General features: G+C 42.6%; 1 protein-coding gene across 1 annotated transcript in view; it reads left to right on the forward strand.

The window, feature by feature from the left end:
• Nucleotides 1-17755, forward strand: part of LOC116721896 (myomegalin) — a 40453-nt gene extending 22698 nt beyond the window's left edge. Inside the window, 30 exon segments of the mRNA XM_032565926.1 lie at nucleotides 295-398; nucleotides 500-648; nucleotides 3193-3296; nucleotides 3386-3552; nucleotides 3675-3951; nucleotides 4528-4732; nucleotides 5037-5182; nucleotides 5256-5522; nucleotides 6106-6320; nucleotides 6518-6635; nucleotides 6745-6879; nucleotides 6989-7029; nucleotides 7927-8174; nucleotides 8262-8366; nucleotides 8451-8609; nucleotides 8719-8847; nucleotides 8849-8968; nucleotides 9925-10056; nucleotides 10130-10246; nucleotides 10337-10561; nucleotides 10605-10727; nucleotides 11489-11595; nucleotides 11597-11726; nucleotides 11836-11937; nucleotides 12142-12362; nucleotides 12440-12583; nucleotides 12680-12818; nucleotides 13610-13656; nucleotides 13851-13905; nucleotides 15424-17755. Of these exon segments, the coding sequence (XP_032421817.1) occupies nucleotides 295-398; nucleotides 500-648; nucleotides 3193-3296; nucleotides 3386-3552; nucleotides 3675-3951; nucleotides 4528-4732; nucleotides 5037-5182; nucleotides 5256-5522; nucleotides 6106-6320; nucleotides 6518-6635; nucleotides 6745-6879; nucleotides 6989-7029; nucleotides 7927-8174; nucleotides 8262-8366; nucleotides 8451-8609; nucleotides 8719-8847; nucleotides 8849-8968; nucleotides 9925-10056; nucleotides 10130-10246; nucleotides 10337-10561; nucleotides 10605-10727; nucleotides 11489-11595; nucleotides 11597-11726; nucleotides 11836-11937; nucleotides 12142-12362; nucleotides 12440-12583; nucleotides 12680-12818; nucleotides 13610-13656; nucleotides 13851-13905; nucleotides 15424-15563 (4371 nt within the window). The 3' untranslated portion in view covers nucleotides 15564-17755.
• Nucleotides 17756-18176: the final 421 nt, after the last annotated feature.

Consider the following 18176-nt stretch of genomic DNA (forward strand, 5'->3'; position numbering starts at 1 on the left):
GAATGTGGCATGCATTTCCATTCAACCCCTAAATAACTCCAATTACGCAGTTGATGGAAACTAAATATCGAAAAATTCTAAAGAGAAAAAACTTGTAAAAGCTGCAAAAGACTTGAGACTGGACTAGAGATAATCATGAGCTACTTTGTGTTTGTCTATCACATGAAATCAGAAGAAAATACATTTACGTTTGTGGAAGTAACATTACAAAATGGGGGAAAAAAAGACATTTGCAGAGCAAAAGTCAATATATTAAAAGTCTATATATTTTTAACTTCTACTTCGGGTCTCCAGTGTGTGCTAGAGCAGCTGGTGTCTGAGTACAACAAGCTGAATGAGGCCCTGAGGACAGAAAAGAGTCTTTACCAAAATCTGACCCAGCTTAGCAGAAGTGATGGGTAAGTGGGGAGGAGGGATGCTTTCATTTCTCCAAATACAAAATGTCTTCTTTTAGGATTTCACGCATTTTTTTCTTTTCTCCTTTTTTGTTTTTCGGCAGCAACAGCAGCTCAGAGACGATCCAGACCCTTCACACCGAACTAGACTCCGTTCAGGCACTTCGAGGGCAGCTGGAGGAGGTTCTGGCCAGGACCCGTAGCATGGCCCTGACACTGGAGCGGGCAGCTAAAAGGCAGCCTGAGTTTGGAGGTGGGAATGGCGGCGACTAGCCTCCACGGCTGCAGTCGGCACTCACTAACGCTGCCCTGATGCTCAGCACTTCAGAGTGAAAGTCTTAAAGTGAGACAGAGCTGCCTCTAAGGTCTGAGGGTCAAAGAAACGGCTGAATTCATAAAGAGAGAACCATGAGGAAGAGAGTCTGACCCTCAGCCTGGAGGCAGCTCTGCCCAGTCAGCACCAGCTCTACTCACAGAACAAGCTCTGTTCACATTAACCTCTCTGAAACGAAAAATGTGCACCTCAGAGTTTTTATCTATATCTATATATATATATATATATTCTGTGATCATTGTGTGGATGTGTTTTCCATTGTTTCCGATAACTGCCTGCTCTGCATTGCCGTGTCTCGCCGGCCGTGCTGTTACACAGTGAAGTTTCGTCCTGTGGAGACTCTCAATCTCGCGCCTTACAGTGAAACGTCTCACCATCCATCGTTTGTTTTATGTCATTTGTGTGTTTGCATTTAACAAAGATGGCGTAGGATTTCAACTCTTAAGGGTTAACCTAAAGCTTCAGCTTTTTTTCCCCAGCGCTCTGTAACGTAAAACCTGCTTCGCTCCAGTTTATTTAATTTTTATTTTAGTCTAACAGGTGTGCACGAAACAGATGAAACCTATGAAATATAAGATGGTAGATACTGCTTCATATAGAAAAGCAATGTCACTATTTTAATAAATGCATCATTTTGCAACATGTGCTTATCAGTTCTGTGTTGTAGTGAGAAATATCCAGATGTGAAACGTTGCTTGCCCGCTAGAAATTAATATCGGTAGAGGACATAATCCAGGAAACCTCATCTTGCCTCAGAGATGGAATAAATGTCAACTTTATTATTTTTTTTTTTCATAAATGCAATACAAATAAATGTACTGTTTTTTGTCAAAAGGACCTCTGGTATTGACTTATTTTTATTGTGTTTAATTAGAAAGTTGTCATAAAAATGCTACATGCCAAAAGATAAATCCACAAAATGGTCCTTGATTACCCCTCCTGAGATCCAACCTCGAAGTGATTTTCTTTTTGAGATCTTACAACTGAATCAGGTTTTCTGAATTCTGTTTTATTTTTGTAAAAGAAAAAAAAGATAGATCCATGAACACTAAATGAAAATGCGTTCTTGTCCGAATTAGACTTCCCTCCATCTCTTTGCTTCCTGGTGCATGAAACTGTGGCATGGTTGTCCTGTTTGCATGACCGTTCTGATTTTAACACCCTGTTTCATATTCCCATTATGCAAATAAGGGATATATATACACACATCAGGCATAACATTATGACCACTGAGAACAACTAGTTATCCCTTGATTGGAATGTAACGGGCAACAAGTTAATATTTTGCCCTCAAATCAGGAAAAGCAGGGAAGGGGGAAGGATGTGATCGAGTTTGACAACTGGGTCAAAGGCTCTCTAATACTGCAGCTCTGGTGGCGTGGTCCCAGTCTGTAGATTATTCAAAAATAATAATCCAAGGAAGAACATATTCAGGGGCAGATGTAAGTGAGGAGCAAAGGCTGTGGTCCAAAAAACACAAAATCTAAAGTATTTTTTTGATTTAGTTTCTAGTGCACATAAATTAGTATGCTTGGAATATGACAAAGCTAACTTACAGCAAGAAATAAAAAAATATTTTAAATTAATAATTATTAAAGACTTTGATGCTTGAACTGAGAGTGACTTATTAGGCTGGTAGTCATAATGTTATTCCTGATTTTTATAGAATCTTTGATAATATAATAGAAGTGATCATTTCTTTGCTATAAAACTTGTATGAATTAAATACAGTCTGCAGAGCCACAACAACAGAGTCCCACATTCAGCGCACACAGCGCGTTGTTCAATCAATAAACACCTTATTTGGCTGTGAGAGTTGGCTGCCTTGTCGTTAGCAACACAAACACTCTCCTTACACTTATTTACAGATAAAGAAACTAACTTTTTCTGATATTAAGTGATTTGATAAATCACTCTAAAATGCTCTGAATGACTAAAAACAAACATGACTCTCACTGGACATTTCGTGACGTGTGAGTCTGTTTTGTCAGTAGGAACGAGTGCGTGCATCTATTTCCCTTTAAAGTTCCTGCTGAGTCACTTTCCACTGAACCTCTGTTTCCTGCAAAGCAAAAGTATTCTCCAGTTCCTCTCTTACTCATGGATTATTACCCACAATGCTTCAGTAAAAATGTAAGCAAAGCCATTAAATGTGGTGAGCAGTGAGCACAGAGTTCTTCAAACGTCCAAATCTATATGAGTCTGTGTTGATTCTAACGTTGGTCTCATAAGCACATCCACACACTCATTCAGAGTGAGTGTGTTTTTCTGGCAGGCTAACAAAACATGGCATAACATTTCCCTTCAGTCCCATGACTTCCAGTGAGGTGGTTTAGAGTTGAGAGGTCTGTGGAATGGAGCGGTGGTGCAGGAGCAAAACAAAGAACAGAAATAAAAACTTATAATTACATAACAGAACCAGAGGAAGTGGATGTTGTCCTTACATGGTTATTGTGCTTCCAGAGTTCAGCTCAGAGGAGGAGGAGGAGGAAGACGATGAAGACGGCAGCAGTGAGGAGTTCACTGACAGCATAGAGGAGGAGGATAACAGCCTGAACTCCATTCAGGTAAAAGCCCATTTTCACTCCTTTTAAAAAACAAATTTGCCTTTTCTGTTTGTGATGAGATCAAAATGGACGTTTTCCTGTCTTGTTAGGCGTCAGCGAAGCCTCAAAGAGCAGGTGATGAGTCCCGGCGACTGGTAGAGGAGACGGTACACCACCTAAAGCAGCTTGAAGAAGCCAAGAGGACTCTAGATGTTCAGCTTGAAGAAGTGCAGTCGCAGCTGGAAGAGGATGGATACGCGTCTTTATCTGACATGAGGTGTATATTTCAGAATCTCCTCAGATTTCCTGAAACTTTTTTATTTTACTTTCCTCTTCCTCTCTGTGGATTCATCATCATTTTCTCTGGTGGCTTTGTGGTTTTTTTTTTACTTGTTGTAGGAGTGCCTTGCAGAGGTTGCAGCAGGAGAATGAGGCTCTGAGAGAAAGTTGGGGGTGTCCGAGAGCTGGGGGGCAGAGGAGGAACGCGGAGACTAAACCGAGCCGACGAGAGGAGAGAGAGAGGAGCAGTGCCGAGGAGGACGATGAAGAGTTTGAATCATCTCCAGTGGTGTCGGGGAAGCGAGGTCCCTCGAGTGTCGGCCTGAGCACCGAGTCGGGGAAGAGGCACTGCATGAGGCCGAGCTCGCTGGACCTGAAGTCCAAACAGGCTGAGACGGTAATATTTTATTCACATTTACTTTAACAGCAATTGTTATTGAATTTGTAATCCAACACAATCACAAATGGGATTTTATGTACCTAGTAAAACTCATTATCCTATTTTCCCCAGTGGTTCAGGTCACTACTAAATATGTTTGTAAATCTCAGTGTATTGGAAAAGTTTTCACACCCTGTGAACTTTTTTAAGTCTTGCCACTTTAAAGTCACTAACTTCCTTTTATTTTATTTTAATCTTATGTAACCAACACTAACCAGCATAAAACTGTGAGGGAAAAGATGCATCACTTTTATATTTTTTAACAAATAAAAAACAGAAAAGTGTGACAAAAGAAGCATCTTGCCCCGTCAGGCTTGCATTTAACCATTTAGTCGTTTACCGTGTACATTTCTGGTCAATTCTGCTTTTCAAAAGAGTTCAAGTTCATAAACATTTTAAGAAATTGTTTACTTATAAATTTCCAATTTTCAGTCACTTTTGGCCATCGTTTGTTGTAGACAGCCAGCTATTAATGTCGTCCATAGTGGTGCATATCTGAACCTGTTCTGTTGCTGAATCTCCGTCCTGTTGCAGACTGTGGAGTCCACCGGCAGTAGCAGTGAGGTGGGAGCAATTTGGCAGGATATAGAGGAGGGTCTCCGTGAGCAGGCGGCTCGTCTTCTCTCTGACCTGACCCTGAGCCTGCAGGAGAACAGAGAGCTGAAAGAGAGGCTGATGGTGTCCGAAGCCACCGTTCAGGCTCAGGCTGAGCAGCTCAAGGACTACAGAGATCTGCTAAGTGAGTTTGTCATAAGCACAGTGGCATGCGCGCACATTTTGTGGAGCAGGTGTGCAAGTATAAAAAAAAAGGGCACATTGTGTGGCACTTGGAACCTGCCAACTGCCTTAATAGTGTGAGGTTTATTAAAAGCCACACACAACACTGTAAAACAGAACTTTTTCAGAAGGGGACGTTTCATCCAGAGGGAGAAGGGCAAGGTAATCTAGCACCCCCTGGTGTCCGTCTGTGACACCACCTGCATGGAAGATGATCTTATGCTGAAAAACACAATCAGCTTATGACTGTACCTGTGTTAATGCAGCAGAAACGTCCGTGCAGCAGGCCAGTAAGCAGGTGCAGGTGGATCTCCAGGATCTCGGCTACGAGACCTGCGGCCGCAGTGAGAACGAAGCCGAGAGAGAAGACGCCAGCAGTCCAGGTGATCCACACAGACCTGGCTTCTCTGAGGCCAAAATGTTCTTTCTCAACCCCTCCTGATTTGTTGGGCTTCATTACGCCTCGTCCTCTGTGATCCGATCAGAGTTTGACGACTTGGAGATGTGCACGTCGCTGTCCCAGCCTCAGGACTGTGAGGGTGCAGGTGGCAAGCTGGTACGCCAGGAACTGTAGCGTGAAGAGAGGGGCTTACAACCCGGGGGACGAGTCTGCGTCTCTCCAGCATCTGATCCAGGATCTGCGCTCCCAGCTGACCCGCTGCCACAAGGTGATCCGTGGACTGCAGCTGCGCGTCCGCTCGCTGTCCGCCACCAGCGACTACGCCTCCAGCCTGGAGCGCACACCACGCAAGGTGACCAACACATCACCCTGCAGGATTTTGCTTAATTTTGTTCATGTGGGTGAGGAGAAGCAGATTTGGTCCTTATGCTGGAAAACACATAAAAGTAAAACAAAATTGTGAATACTAAACAAACAATTTTGTTGCACAAACATAACATAGTTGACTGACACCATATTTCATTTGATTTTGTAAATGTAGATGAGTAAGTTGACCTTTGATGACCTTTGGAGACATTTATGAATATCACTGAGCAAAAATTTTTGCTGCACAAGCCTTTCACACCAATGTTATTTAATTTGAAGAAAGTGGGAGGAACCAACTTCACTCAAGTAAAAACAAAAAAAAAAAACGATTTGAAACATTTGTAATTCATAGACGTTCACTTAAAACATGAATGCAGTTTTGATTAGTTATTGTTTAAGTGATTTTCTAAAACAGTTCAATGATGTGATGTCTCTTAATTCTAATGGTTTGATGCTCGGACTGAGAACACAGACTGACCAAAGGACGTAAGTGGACGTAAGGAGCTTTCCCTGAATGATATTTTGCAGTCCCCCCCTACTAGCTGCTCCGTTTGATGCCCACCTTTTAGGTCAACTGGGCGTTTGAGAGGTCGGAAGGCCCCAGTGCAGCGGAGGAAGATGAAGGATGGATGTCAGACACGCAGGGAGTCCGCTCCAGCTCCAGGCACAGCAGGGAGCTGCAGGAGCTCATGGAGCGAGTCGCGTCGCTTGAGGCTCAGCTGAAAACCACTGCTGCACAGGGCAAAGGTCAACCAGAAGAGGGGAAATGTGCCACCTGGCCTGGGTGAGAAGACATAGACTGAAGTAGGGGAAAGTTCTTACAGTGAGAACAACATATTCACTTGGGCAGATGCGCTTTCTCTATTCTCTAGAGTTTATCAGCAGATGCTCATGAGTTCAGTCATAAGACTCAGAAAACTATTATCTCTATTCACACAGCTGGTTCACTTCAAACCTTCGGGCGTCTCTTCCTCTCCTTAGGAAGTACAACTCTCTGATCCAGGCTCAGGCTCGTGAGCTGTCCCACCTCAGGCAGAGGATGAGAGAGGGCCAGGGGGTCTGCCACATCCTGACACAACACCTGGGGGACACTACCAAGGTGCTGCAGCTTCCTATGTTTCTGCCAAATTTCTTCCATCTTCTACAACATGGGGCAGAGAGAAGACTTCATGTTTATGGTTTCATATTCGCTCTCTAACTGTCTTCAGGCTTTTGAAGAGCTCCTGCGGGCCAACGACGTTGATTACTACATGGGTCAGAGCTTCAGGGAGCAGCTGGCTCAGAGCAGCGCCCTGGCTCAGAGAGTGCTCACCAAGATAAGTGGACGTAAGAAGAACCTTTCTGTCAGATATCCAAGCAGGGGAACCATATTTACTTTTATCCCTTGCAGTTTTTGCTCCTTTAATGTGTTCCAACTTTCCTGATTCCTAATCATAGGTGAGGGGACCTGAGAACCATAGTGAGAAAACAGGCCATGAGCTGCTTGCCTTAAGGTGCGTCATTTCATCGATTTTCATATTTCAGTCCTATTGTGTGTGTGTGTGAACATGCACAGCACTTGTCAGAAGTTTGTATCCATTCATCGTCACCTGGGAAACTACATTGAATTTTGTGGTTTTGATGATGCCATCACGTCACTCTTTTTCAACTTCAGTGAAGTTTAAATATATAAAATTTGTTGCACAATTTTCAATTACTGCAGATTTTCTCTGATCCAAAAAGGGTAAAAGTTACACATGCAAAAAAAAAAAATAACATCACTCCACTATATTTGGTGTAACTTCAGTCATTTTCCAGAATAAGCACAAGCTTTTTTCTGTCATCAGTGAAATCTTGGCAGAACTCAGGGTGAATATTTGATCATTCTTCTGGAAAAGTTCATTTAGACCAGCTGCTTTACTTAGACTGACCTGAGCTGGATGACTCAGCACTGAACAGAAATACTTACAGATTCATAAACCATTCACAAAAATTGCGACAACACACAAAAAGATGTATTTTAATGTTTATTAGTAGTAGGACCATTTTTTTTATTCGGATCAAGTAAAAACTTTATTTGGACTGATTACACCTGGTCTTTGATTTGTGCACCCTGCTTTATAATTTTAACCTTTTCAGCTTTTCAATATTATTTCAGAAAGTTATAAAGAATAACTCACAGCTCTGTGATTTGTTGACCTCCTTTAAGGTCACCAGCTTTAGCTCGTTAACTTTGCACAGTCCTTTCTCGTGTCCCGCCGTTAAGTTGCTGTCATGTAACACAATGAGAAACCACATGGTTGCTGAAGGTGACTAAAAGTTAATCCTCTCTCCTTGGTTATTCCAGATACTTTAGTTGAATGAATAACCAGTAACTGGCTTTGACTATAAGTCCTGATTTTTTCTTGCAGGCTGAGTAAGGAGCTACAGCAGAAAGATAAACTCATTGAGTCACTCCACACCAAACTCCACCAACGTCCTGAGACTCCGTCCAGCTGCCACGCCCTCTCTGAGACCACCGACCAATCGGACAGGACCTCCATGGTGTCTGATGAATACCAAAGCAACGAAGACTTGGAGCTGTGCTCGGACATGGCAGCCACAGAGTTTCCGGAGGAGCAACGGCTCCTGCAGCAAGGCCACGCGTCACCACCAGACGGTACTCTTAAACTCTTAAACTGACTTGTTCTTTCTGCCTGCGATACGCATCGTTCTGTCCCTTCATCTTCCATACACCCTCTCCTAGTCCGTCCATCTCTCCCACCTCTTCGTGGCCTCCTCAAGGCTTCCAACAGCTGTCCCAACATGCTTTACTCTGCCGCTGTAGGTCTGAACACTCCTGAAGGTAGAGGTACGGGAGTCACCGCAAAAGAAAAATAAAATAAATTCTTCTTTTGTGTTTGGTAATGTTTAATTTCCTGTCATTCTCCACCAGCCCCTTTCAGTGCACCCATCTCCTCCCTCTTTGTGTCCTCCGGCCCTGACGTCTGGGGTTATGAAGTCATTTCTAACCCCCGGCCCAGGGCCCTGTCTGTTGCCGCTGTTCGCCCAGAGCTGGACATGCTCTACAGACAGATGCATGAGCAGAACAGGGGTGAGGGGCCACAGAGAGTGTGTCATGTAGTTAAATGTTTTGGATTTGGACATTTTCACTCTGCCTCTTTCTCACTCTTCTCTTCCTGTCCACATGTGTCTGATTACAGGATTCCCCGTTCCCCAGGACCAGACCCTGTTCGGCCTTTCGCCTGGCCCTCATAACCAGCACGACCTCTCGAGCTACAACCAGCTATCCCATCATGCCTTTCAACACTACCAGCTAAGGTGGCATCCCTGAGTGCCACTCCGTTAAATCTGACTCAGGTCTTTTGAGAGGACAGCCTCTGTGGGACATGGACAACTTAGTTCAGCCAACTGGGACCTTTTCTGGAAACCAAACAGCAAGCAGCCAAACAGGTGAGGCAAGTAAGTATGGAAAAACAACTTTTTTCACTATTTGTTACTTGACAACCAGGAACTTTAACGCAGTTTTGGTCTGGGCTAGACTTTAGAAACGACTTACAGGAGCAGTAGCCCAGGACCATGCTTTTTTGAGTGGGTCCACAGATTTTTATTTTTTTAATGAATCTTGCAAACATTGTATTTTATATAAGAGTCACCTGCTCATATCAGGAAAGCTGTAGTAATACCTCTGGATTTTAATTCATATAAACAATACTCAAGTATTTGAAAACGAGGAAGCTATTGTCATTTTTGGGAGGCACAACATGGTGTTACTGGGCAAGGGACGTATTAAACCTACCATCATCAGTTGGTATCATCATTTCATAATTAGTTATGTATAGAACTACATGTTAATGTTCTGTAATTTGCATTAGCAAAATAATTTTTCTTTAGTGAATAGGGCATCAAAACGATCTCCAGCCCACGTCCTGGAAAATCTGACTCTGAGTTTTCAGTCATTTTAGGTGATCGACCAACAGAAGAAAGTTCTCTGTTCGCACCAAAGCGGAACACATCCTCCTCACTGTTAGACACGGTTATGGCAAGCATCATGCTGTGGGGATGCAGACTCTGAAATTAAATCCAACTGAGAATGAGTTTGCAGAATGAGCATAAATTCTTCTTTTGATACGTAAATATGGCAGCGATAAACCCCAAGAAAGATTTGCTGGGCTCTCTGTAGAGAAAGGTGTAAATGTTTACAGGGCTCCACATACACACTCACGCCAAAGTTTTCAAATGTTTATTTATTTTTGTTTGTCTATCACATGTAATTTCCAATTAAACAGACAGAAAATGTTGGTTGTGTTGTGACAAGGCGTTGAAAAAGCGTAAGCGGCGTGAACCCTGTATCATGGGCTTCGCCATCCTGGAGGGAGAAACAACGCTGATGTGCTGCTTGTCTGCAGGAGTAAATTTGATCGAGGAGCACCTCCGAGAGGTGAGATGTCTCCGTCAGCGCTTGGAGGAGTCGATCAGGACCAATGAGAGGCTCAGGCAGCAGCTGGAAGATAAACTGGCCTCCACTGGGCGGGATGGAGGTAAAGCATGACCAGGATACGTCGGAAGCATCTTTCTTCAAATTTAATGAGAATAATTATCTTTGCCTTTCAGGACCACCAACAAACATCTACATTCAGGGACTTGACACAGTCACCCAGCTTTCTAGTGAAATCAGGGTCCTGAAAGAGGAAAATCTTAGTCTGCAGTCTCGCCTACAGGCCAGCACAGGTACACATCATTGAGAAGCTTCCAAACAACACAATTCATTTTAATTTCACGAATTGTTCCCGTAAAGCTACCGGGTGTTCTTGCCTTCAGACACAAATGAGGAGGTGGTGCAGCTGCGGGAGGCCGTGTTTGCAGCCAGAACCCGCCTGAAGCAGGCCGAGCTGGAGGCCGAGCAGTGGAAGGAGGAGCTGCGGCGCCTGCAGGCTCACACTCAGGACCAGGGGCAGCAGATTCACGCTCTGAGGCAGGAGCGACAGGCCAACCAGGACAAAACCAACAGGTTGCTGTCGCTTCCCACACCGGTTCTGCTCGTTGTGTTTGTGTTGCTTTTATGAATTATAAAACTTCACCTCAACAGGCTCCAAGCACGAGACGACTCTGCTGCAGCAACAGCTGAGTGAGACCAGAGAACTGATCCACTCGCTGCAGAGCGAACTGCATGTTTATGATCGAGTGTGCTCCAGCACCAAGGCTAACAAAGGTCGGTCTGTCATTTTTACCTACATTTTATTAAGGACATTTGAATGTCTATCTACAGTTTATTGTAAATGTCCCTTTGTTGGCTCCATCTAGTAGTAGGGTGATTAATTACAACTTATGCTTTATTTTATATTTTGCCACATTATTATCTCGATTTTACATGATACTTAGCCGAGGCATTTCTGGCACAACTATACACTCCCAAAATGCCTAGAGAGGGTCAAAAAATCTGTTTAGATTAAGACGCCAATAAAACCTGAACTGAAAACCATTTTACTAGTAGACCAACGCATTTTCACTTATGTGATATTCAGCCCCCTTTATTCTTAGTCACATACAGTACATTGTAAGTAGAATCAAAACTGTTGATCAGGTGAGCATTTCTTTTAAAGTCTTCCACAGATTTTCACTTGGCTTTAGGTCCAGACCTTGACTGGGCCACTCTAGCCTATGAATATATCAATGACAACAATGACTGCCTTCTTGCAACTCTTACATAAAGATTTTTAGAGTTTATATCAATCATTTTCCTCCCACTTTAGATTTATCTGCTACCCTGTGTTAGTCGACCACATAAAAACCACACAAAATACACTGAAGATTCAAAGTTATTACACAAATTCGAACAAAGTTTATGCCTGGCAAATTCAAAATTATTTTTGCCAGGCACTTTAAATAAATTAGGATAATACCAGAACGACACCTTGAAGATCGACTCCAAGCCCCACATCCAGAGCTTTTTCCTGTATATTTCCTGTTCAGGGTTTCTGTGTGAGGTGGCGGGCTTCCCAGTGGAGCTGGGGGAGCTGCTGGCGGAGGTCAGGAGTCTGCGGGCCCAGCTGCAGAGCAGCGTCCAGGAAAACAGCTGCTCTCAAACAGCTGGAGCTCCACAAGCAGCTGGAGCAGAAGTTAGGCGTGGGGTCACCGCGGGCTCCGTCTCTGTCTGCGCTGACCGCCAGCCCTCAGAGGGAAACCTTCTACAGACGACAACTGCTGCACGGTGAGACCAAGCTTTCTAAATGTAGCAACTTGCTCGTGATGCTCGGCGTGCCGTGGTGTGTGGACTGCAGTGTGTCCAAGCCTCCTCTGTGTGTCTGTGTGCTCCACAGACCCAGCGCCGTCTCCACCGGTCAGGGACATCGGTTTGTTTAACTGTGGATCTCCTGGTCCTCCCTACTCAGACCTGGATGACAGCCATAGCCCTGCTAATGGTGTGACCTCAACCGCTCCTGCATTACAGCGGTTTATGCATGCTTTATTAAAAATAATAACAATAACTCTTTGTTTTACTTTTATCTACCTGTTTCTGTACAGTTTTGATCAAATCTAAGCTCTACTAATTCTCTTTTCCATTAAAAAGAAAGCAAATTCTCATGACAGCCTGCAGATAATCTAACGCACCTCTATTTCTCCAGCAGACTCTCTTGACCCTCACTCGGAACTGGAAGGGGAGGCACCAGATGGGTCGTTTGCAAACCGTAACGGTCGCCACGCCATTGGCCACGTGGATGACTTCAGCGCTTTGCAGCAGCAGGTCCTGGAGGGCCGAAGCCTCGTCCAGCGCATGGAGGCCACCTTGCAGGCCTGCCTCACCCCACCGCTGCTGGAGGGCAAACAGATAGAGGGCAGCGACCTGGTCTGTGTTCACCACTGACTCGCACTCGTCATGTTAAAACTGTGAAATACTCCTAACTAAACGAGGTGCGTTTGCAGGCCGTGGACTATGGATGTGTAAAGAGTCTTCTGTCCAACACCAAGACTCTGAGGCAGATCTTGGAGGAGGCCATGTCTCTGCTGAAGATGTTCTGGAGAGCAGCTCTTCCTAACACAGATCCCTCCATCCAAAACCTTAAGAAGGTCTGAGAAACATGAACATATATTAAATTAATTTACTGACGGTTAATCAAACATGTTAAAAGTATTTCGTGTGTGTGTGTGTGTGTGTGTGTGTAGGAGCAGTGCCTGCAGGAGGAGATTTTGTCCCTGAAGCTGCGTATATCTGAGCAGGAAGAAGTTCTTAAAGGCACAGTACAAAGACTTAGGAGCACCAGCCGCACCAAGGAGAGCATGGAGCACTTCATAGTCAATCAGTGTGAGTTTTTAAGTACATCTATGTGCAAAAAAAAAAGTGGATAAGAGACCTAATAAGTTTTAATGAAAGAAGTATGTTCAATAAATTAATCTGTTTGTCACTTCATGGTATCCGACATTAAATTCAGATTCAGATCTGCAAAACATGGTGGTGGCAGCATTATACTGTGGTGATGCTTTTTTTCAGCAGGCACAGGGAAGCTGGTCAGAGTTTAGTGGAAGATGGATGGAGTTAAACACAAAGGAAGAGACTTGAGACTGGGGAGGATGTTCACCTTAAAGCATGACAACAACAGATCTGAATGGTTCAGATCTAAACATGTTTATGTTAAAAATGCCCTAGTCAAAGTCTAGAAATAAATTTGATTCAGAATCTGTTGGAACTTGAAAATCTCCACTCATAGCTGCTCTCCATTCAACCTGACTGGGCTTATGCTGCTTTTCCAAAAAAAAAAATAAAATAAAATAAAATATTGTAGTTTTTATGGAAAAACAAGCACATCAATACCCTAAAGGACTTGCAGCTGTAAGTGAAGTGAAAGTTTATTCTACAATGTTTTGATTGTGGGAGACTAAATGCAAATGTGTGCCACTGTTTTCATATTCTTATTTATAAAACGTTGAGTTACAGTTTTATCCTTCCTTTTCACATTGTGTACTACTTTGTGTTGGAATATTGTATAAAATCCCAATACGATACATGTAAATTTGTGATTGTAATGTCAAAGGTTAAACTGTTCATCTTTAGATGTGCTTGAACTAATTTTTTTTTGTTTTGTTTTGTTTTTGCAGTATCAAGGACTCGCGATGTGCTGAAAAAAGCTAGGACTAATTTAGAGGTAACCACGCTCTTATTCTCTTAGAAACATTAGATTATCTATTTGTGCTCCATGTTGTTCTTCCGTGGTGATCAGGGTTACTTGTTATGTCTGATGTGTCCTGAAATGTGTGTTACAAAGTCATCACTACTGTCTCCTTGTTCCTTCATTCTGAATTTGTCTCTCCTCCTTTCTCCCCCTTTATAATCCCTCAGAAGAACGAGCTGAGGCTCTCCTCTCTAAGCTCCTCCCCCTCCTCTCCTCCTGCTGGTAATTGTCTGACATCTTGTGGTGTGCCACACGGGTACATGCCTCCCCAGGCTTTCCACTTTTCATTATCTCAAAGATGATGGTTTATGGAGTTCTTGTTCTGGCAAAGGCGATTCTAGGAACTGGAGCTGCCCTTTTTGGTTCCTAATGACATCAATGTTTCACATCCTACAAACTCAGAACTGTATTTTTACCATCTTTTTTTATAGACTATGTTCTTTATTATTTTGTATCATACAGCTAGTATAAAAGAGATATTGGACAGTTAGGTGGTTATGACATATTTCTTCACATAATGCTTCCATAACCATGATTTGCTCAGCCTCTGTTATTGGTACTCCTTATGTGTAAAAAAGCCACTAAATTAATATATCTTTCATTGCAGGAAAAGAATAGTAGCATAATCTCAAATCGTAAAATTAATCACCGCAACATTTTCTACTATAAAAAAGATGACTTTATTTTAAGGCTCTTCATTTTTTTACCAGTGATGCCAATAAATGATTGATTGGTCTAAAACACCTCCTACTTTCACAAAACTTTAAAAGAATAATAATAGCTTTGTAGAAGGCTTCACAAGGTTTTTATAAAGCCTGCAATACATATAAATCAACCTGTATTCACAGTGTGTGTGTTTGTGTGTGTGCTGCCTTAGTTTCATGGATCAGTGTCAGACAGACATAAGAAAATCTCAGCAGAAATGAGGAGCTACTATATATAAAACCCTGAATTGCTTTACACCATAGATATATTACATCATAACCATACAACTACAGCACTGTGAGTGAATGCTATGCTAACTGGGTGAAAGCATTGCTTTTCATCTAATCACTCATTCTCAGCTCGTCATCTGCAAGTTGTTCTGTTTTTGAAAGTTATTCTCACAAACGTCACAGTCCGAACTGCAGACCACATCTTGCTGTTGGGTTTCACTTGAAATGAGCAGTTTGACATTTTGGAAGTAACATGTTCTCACTTTGACTCTTATGGGTAAATAAATTGCGCTTTATTAAGTTCGAGGACTCCAAAGCCATTTACACTACAATCAGTCATTCACACGCTGATGGTGGTGAGCTACATTCTGGCCACAGTTGCCCTGGAGCAGAGTTGCAGAAGTGATGCTGTAGTTCCAGTTACACAAGTGGGGCTGTACCACACAGTTGGTTCGGTAGGTTGAACCAGCAACCTACCGACTCTTACTGATGCTATCATAAATTTTGTGATAGCAAAATTTATGATAGCATAATAAATGCTTTCCAAACAAGCTTTGCAAAGGGAATTATTGAACATCCAACTTGGGGAACAGTAGCAGCCATTTTAAAACGACTTATACTTGAAAGAAAAAGGTAGACAAATTATCCAGCATAAAAGTTGCCAACGCTTTTCATTTAGCTCTTAAAAACAAAGTAAACATGTTGCTGAAAGTGTCAAACTACCTCTTTAATTTCCCACCATTTTCCTGACACTTTTTACAAGCTCTGATCATTGAACGTGCTTGGGTTTTCTTGTCGTCCCCAGCTGAGGAGCTTGGAGGTGTTGCCAGAGCACGGCCTCCTGATCGCGGTGTCCTGATGAGCAACGGCTTTCCTGGAATCACCAGAGCAGAAGCTACTCAGCGTCTGGCAACAAGGAAGCGCAGCAGCCATTGTCTACTTTAGACTTCCAAAGCACCAACCTAAGTGCTCCCATGTCTGACCTCTCTGTTTAAACAGACCCCTTCCTCATCACATACTCCTTCCCATTTGACCCTGCCCACTTTTCTCCATCCAACCACCCCTTGTTCATCTGGACAATACAGTCAGAGTATAAGCTGCACCTTGGCCCTCCCCTCACCCCTATTCACCTCTGTTGTTGTCTTTGAGTGAAACAGTCAGCAATTTGCTTGCTGTGTGTAAGATCGAGGGGCTGATTGAAAAGTGCTTCTGATGGTTTCAGGGATGTGCGTCCTACAGTCCCGAAGATGCCTTTAGCTCTGGTTCAAGGATTGCACACATTTATTGTGGGTCTCTGATATATTTCAGGATACAGATTCTCATCTGATCTGCGCCCACACAGAGCCAGACAGCCTGTAGAGAAAGAGGGTTTGCGCATGTTTAAAATGGCTTTTGAGATGTACTCTGCACACAGACGCATACATGTAAAGTCCCATCAGTTTGTGGGCGATCGAACGGTTCACTCAAAGACAAATTCATTTCCCCTAAAGCTGCCACTGAAATGCAACTCGCCTCCTTGTGGCAGTAATTTTGAATTTTTACAAATGCAATGCAAAGAAAAGTGACACCAACAATCTCTCGTTAGACATGCCGGAGGAATGTACTGTGTACGATGTGTGCTTGCTGTTGTTGTGGAGAAAGCCAATAGCTAAGATTATTTGTTGTTGAGTGATGCTACAGCAAAGTCCCACGCCTCATTTTTAATGTCCCCAAAGTTTGCAAAATCACAGAAACTGGGAGCTGCGTGTGCCAGAGGAACCAGGTCGTACTCACTCCCCAGGGGGCTTCTCGTACGAGCATGTGCAATAACGATGTTTCTTCAGTAACTAAGCTGCACTGGATCACAGTTCACAGCGTTTGTCATGGTTTGGACACAACCGGTGTCATGATTGTATTTATTTTTTGAGTGTCGATGCATGACAAAGATTGTGCACATGAAAATCGGAGCACTGGAACTAGTCGCAGCCGATTCTTGCCAAAGTTTGAGCCTCAAACTATTCACTCTGACTTGCCTCGTCCACATGAATGAGAAAACTTATATCAGCCACAATGTTACCGAGCTGTCATGTTTTCCTTTTAAACCATAGAGACGGTAACCGTTAGACACCTATTGAAACATTTTTTTGGACCAGCACTCCAGCAGATTTTTCAGTCAAGCTATTTGTTAATGTCTCTTAATGTTATTTTTAGTATCCCCTGAGCAAAGGCAAAAAACAACAAATTCTTACAAATGATGGAAACTTTCACTTATCACCTAAAAAGCTCATTTTCCCGTTTGTCTTACTGCATTTTATTGCTGTACATGATGCCATTCTGTGCTGTAAATACCAGCTTGGTGTGCATGTGTGGGTATATGTGTGAAAACATCCAACATTTGCTTTTTTTGCAAAGTTGATTATCTGGGTACCTGTGCAATAGCTTGATTATTTTTGGTTTATTTTGATGTTAAACATCATTATGGTGTGTCTGTTTGCTATTCATCTCCTCCAGTGTACAAAGCGTATGCAGTGTGTATTAGAGGATTAAGCCACTTTGAATGAATTAATTAACTGCATAGGCTTCCACCTGATTAAGTAAACTATGCCTTCATCATATGTAATACACTGACCATGTATCTCCTATTATAAGGCTCTAATTAATGTTGCTTCGCTTGCCTTTAACCTTAGCCTGAGAGTTTGCTCTCAGTGGTAGAAATGGCCTTGACCAAGCGTCTACTTGATTTCTGTTGAAGTGGGTTTTGTTCACGCTTGAGTTTTCAGAAAAAAGACAAACGTTGCCAAGTATTTCAAAGTTAATGGGAGACTGTTTTGAGGAATTTTGTTTTAAAAAGTGTCTTCTGAAATGATTGTAATACACTGAATCAACAGAGCACCTTGTTAGAACGTGAACAAAGCCTTTTTTTTTGCTATTTGCTAATAAAAAGGGAACCAAACAGTAGATTGTTGTTGGTATTGAATTGCATATGTATATAGAGCTATTTGATTGGTGCAGGTATATCCTGAGTTTATGCTTATTGAAGTAGTTGGCCGATACAGGACTCTATTGAGTCCTGTGTCTGATCAGGTGTGTTGCATTATGGAAAAAGTTCTATCAATGATGAATTGTGAGAAGGAATGAATAAAACACTTAAAAACTTCTATGGTTTTCTCCTCATTACAGTGTGCCTGTGACACTGATTTATTTTTAGTCTGAAAACTCACCTGCATATGTGGTTTCTGATAAGCAAGATCTCATGAACGCAATGACTGGAGAAGCACCAAGAAATTAACTAGGTGACCGTAATCTGACGATTTTTACCTTTGATGTCCTTGACCAGTGCCCCACAAGTTAGAGATTCAAAAATCCTAGATTTTCTCAACCGCAAACACTCCATAGATGACCATTAGCCACTTCAACACTAAACTTCAACATGTTCAAATGAAGTTCAAAGATGAAGCTATTATTATTATTGGAATTTCTACAACATGTTTAGATATGATTACTCTGTATTCAGACTAGAGAGGACGAGACATTCAGCAGGTAACAGGAAGTCAAAATGGAGCACAGCAAAGTTTCTCT

The sequence above is a fragment of the Xiphophorus hellerii genome, chromosome 6 (assembly GCF_003331165.1).
Source record: "Xiphophorus hellerii strain 12219 chromosome 6, Xiphophorus_hellerii-4.1, whole genome shotgun sequence".
Lineage (NCBI taxonomy): Eukaryota > Metazoa > Chordata > Actinopteri > Cyprinodontiformes > Poeciliidae > Xiphophorus > Xiphophorus hellerii.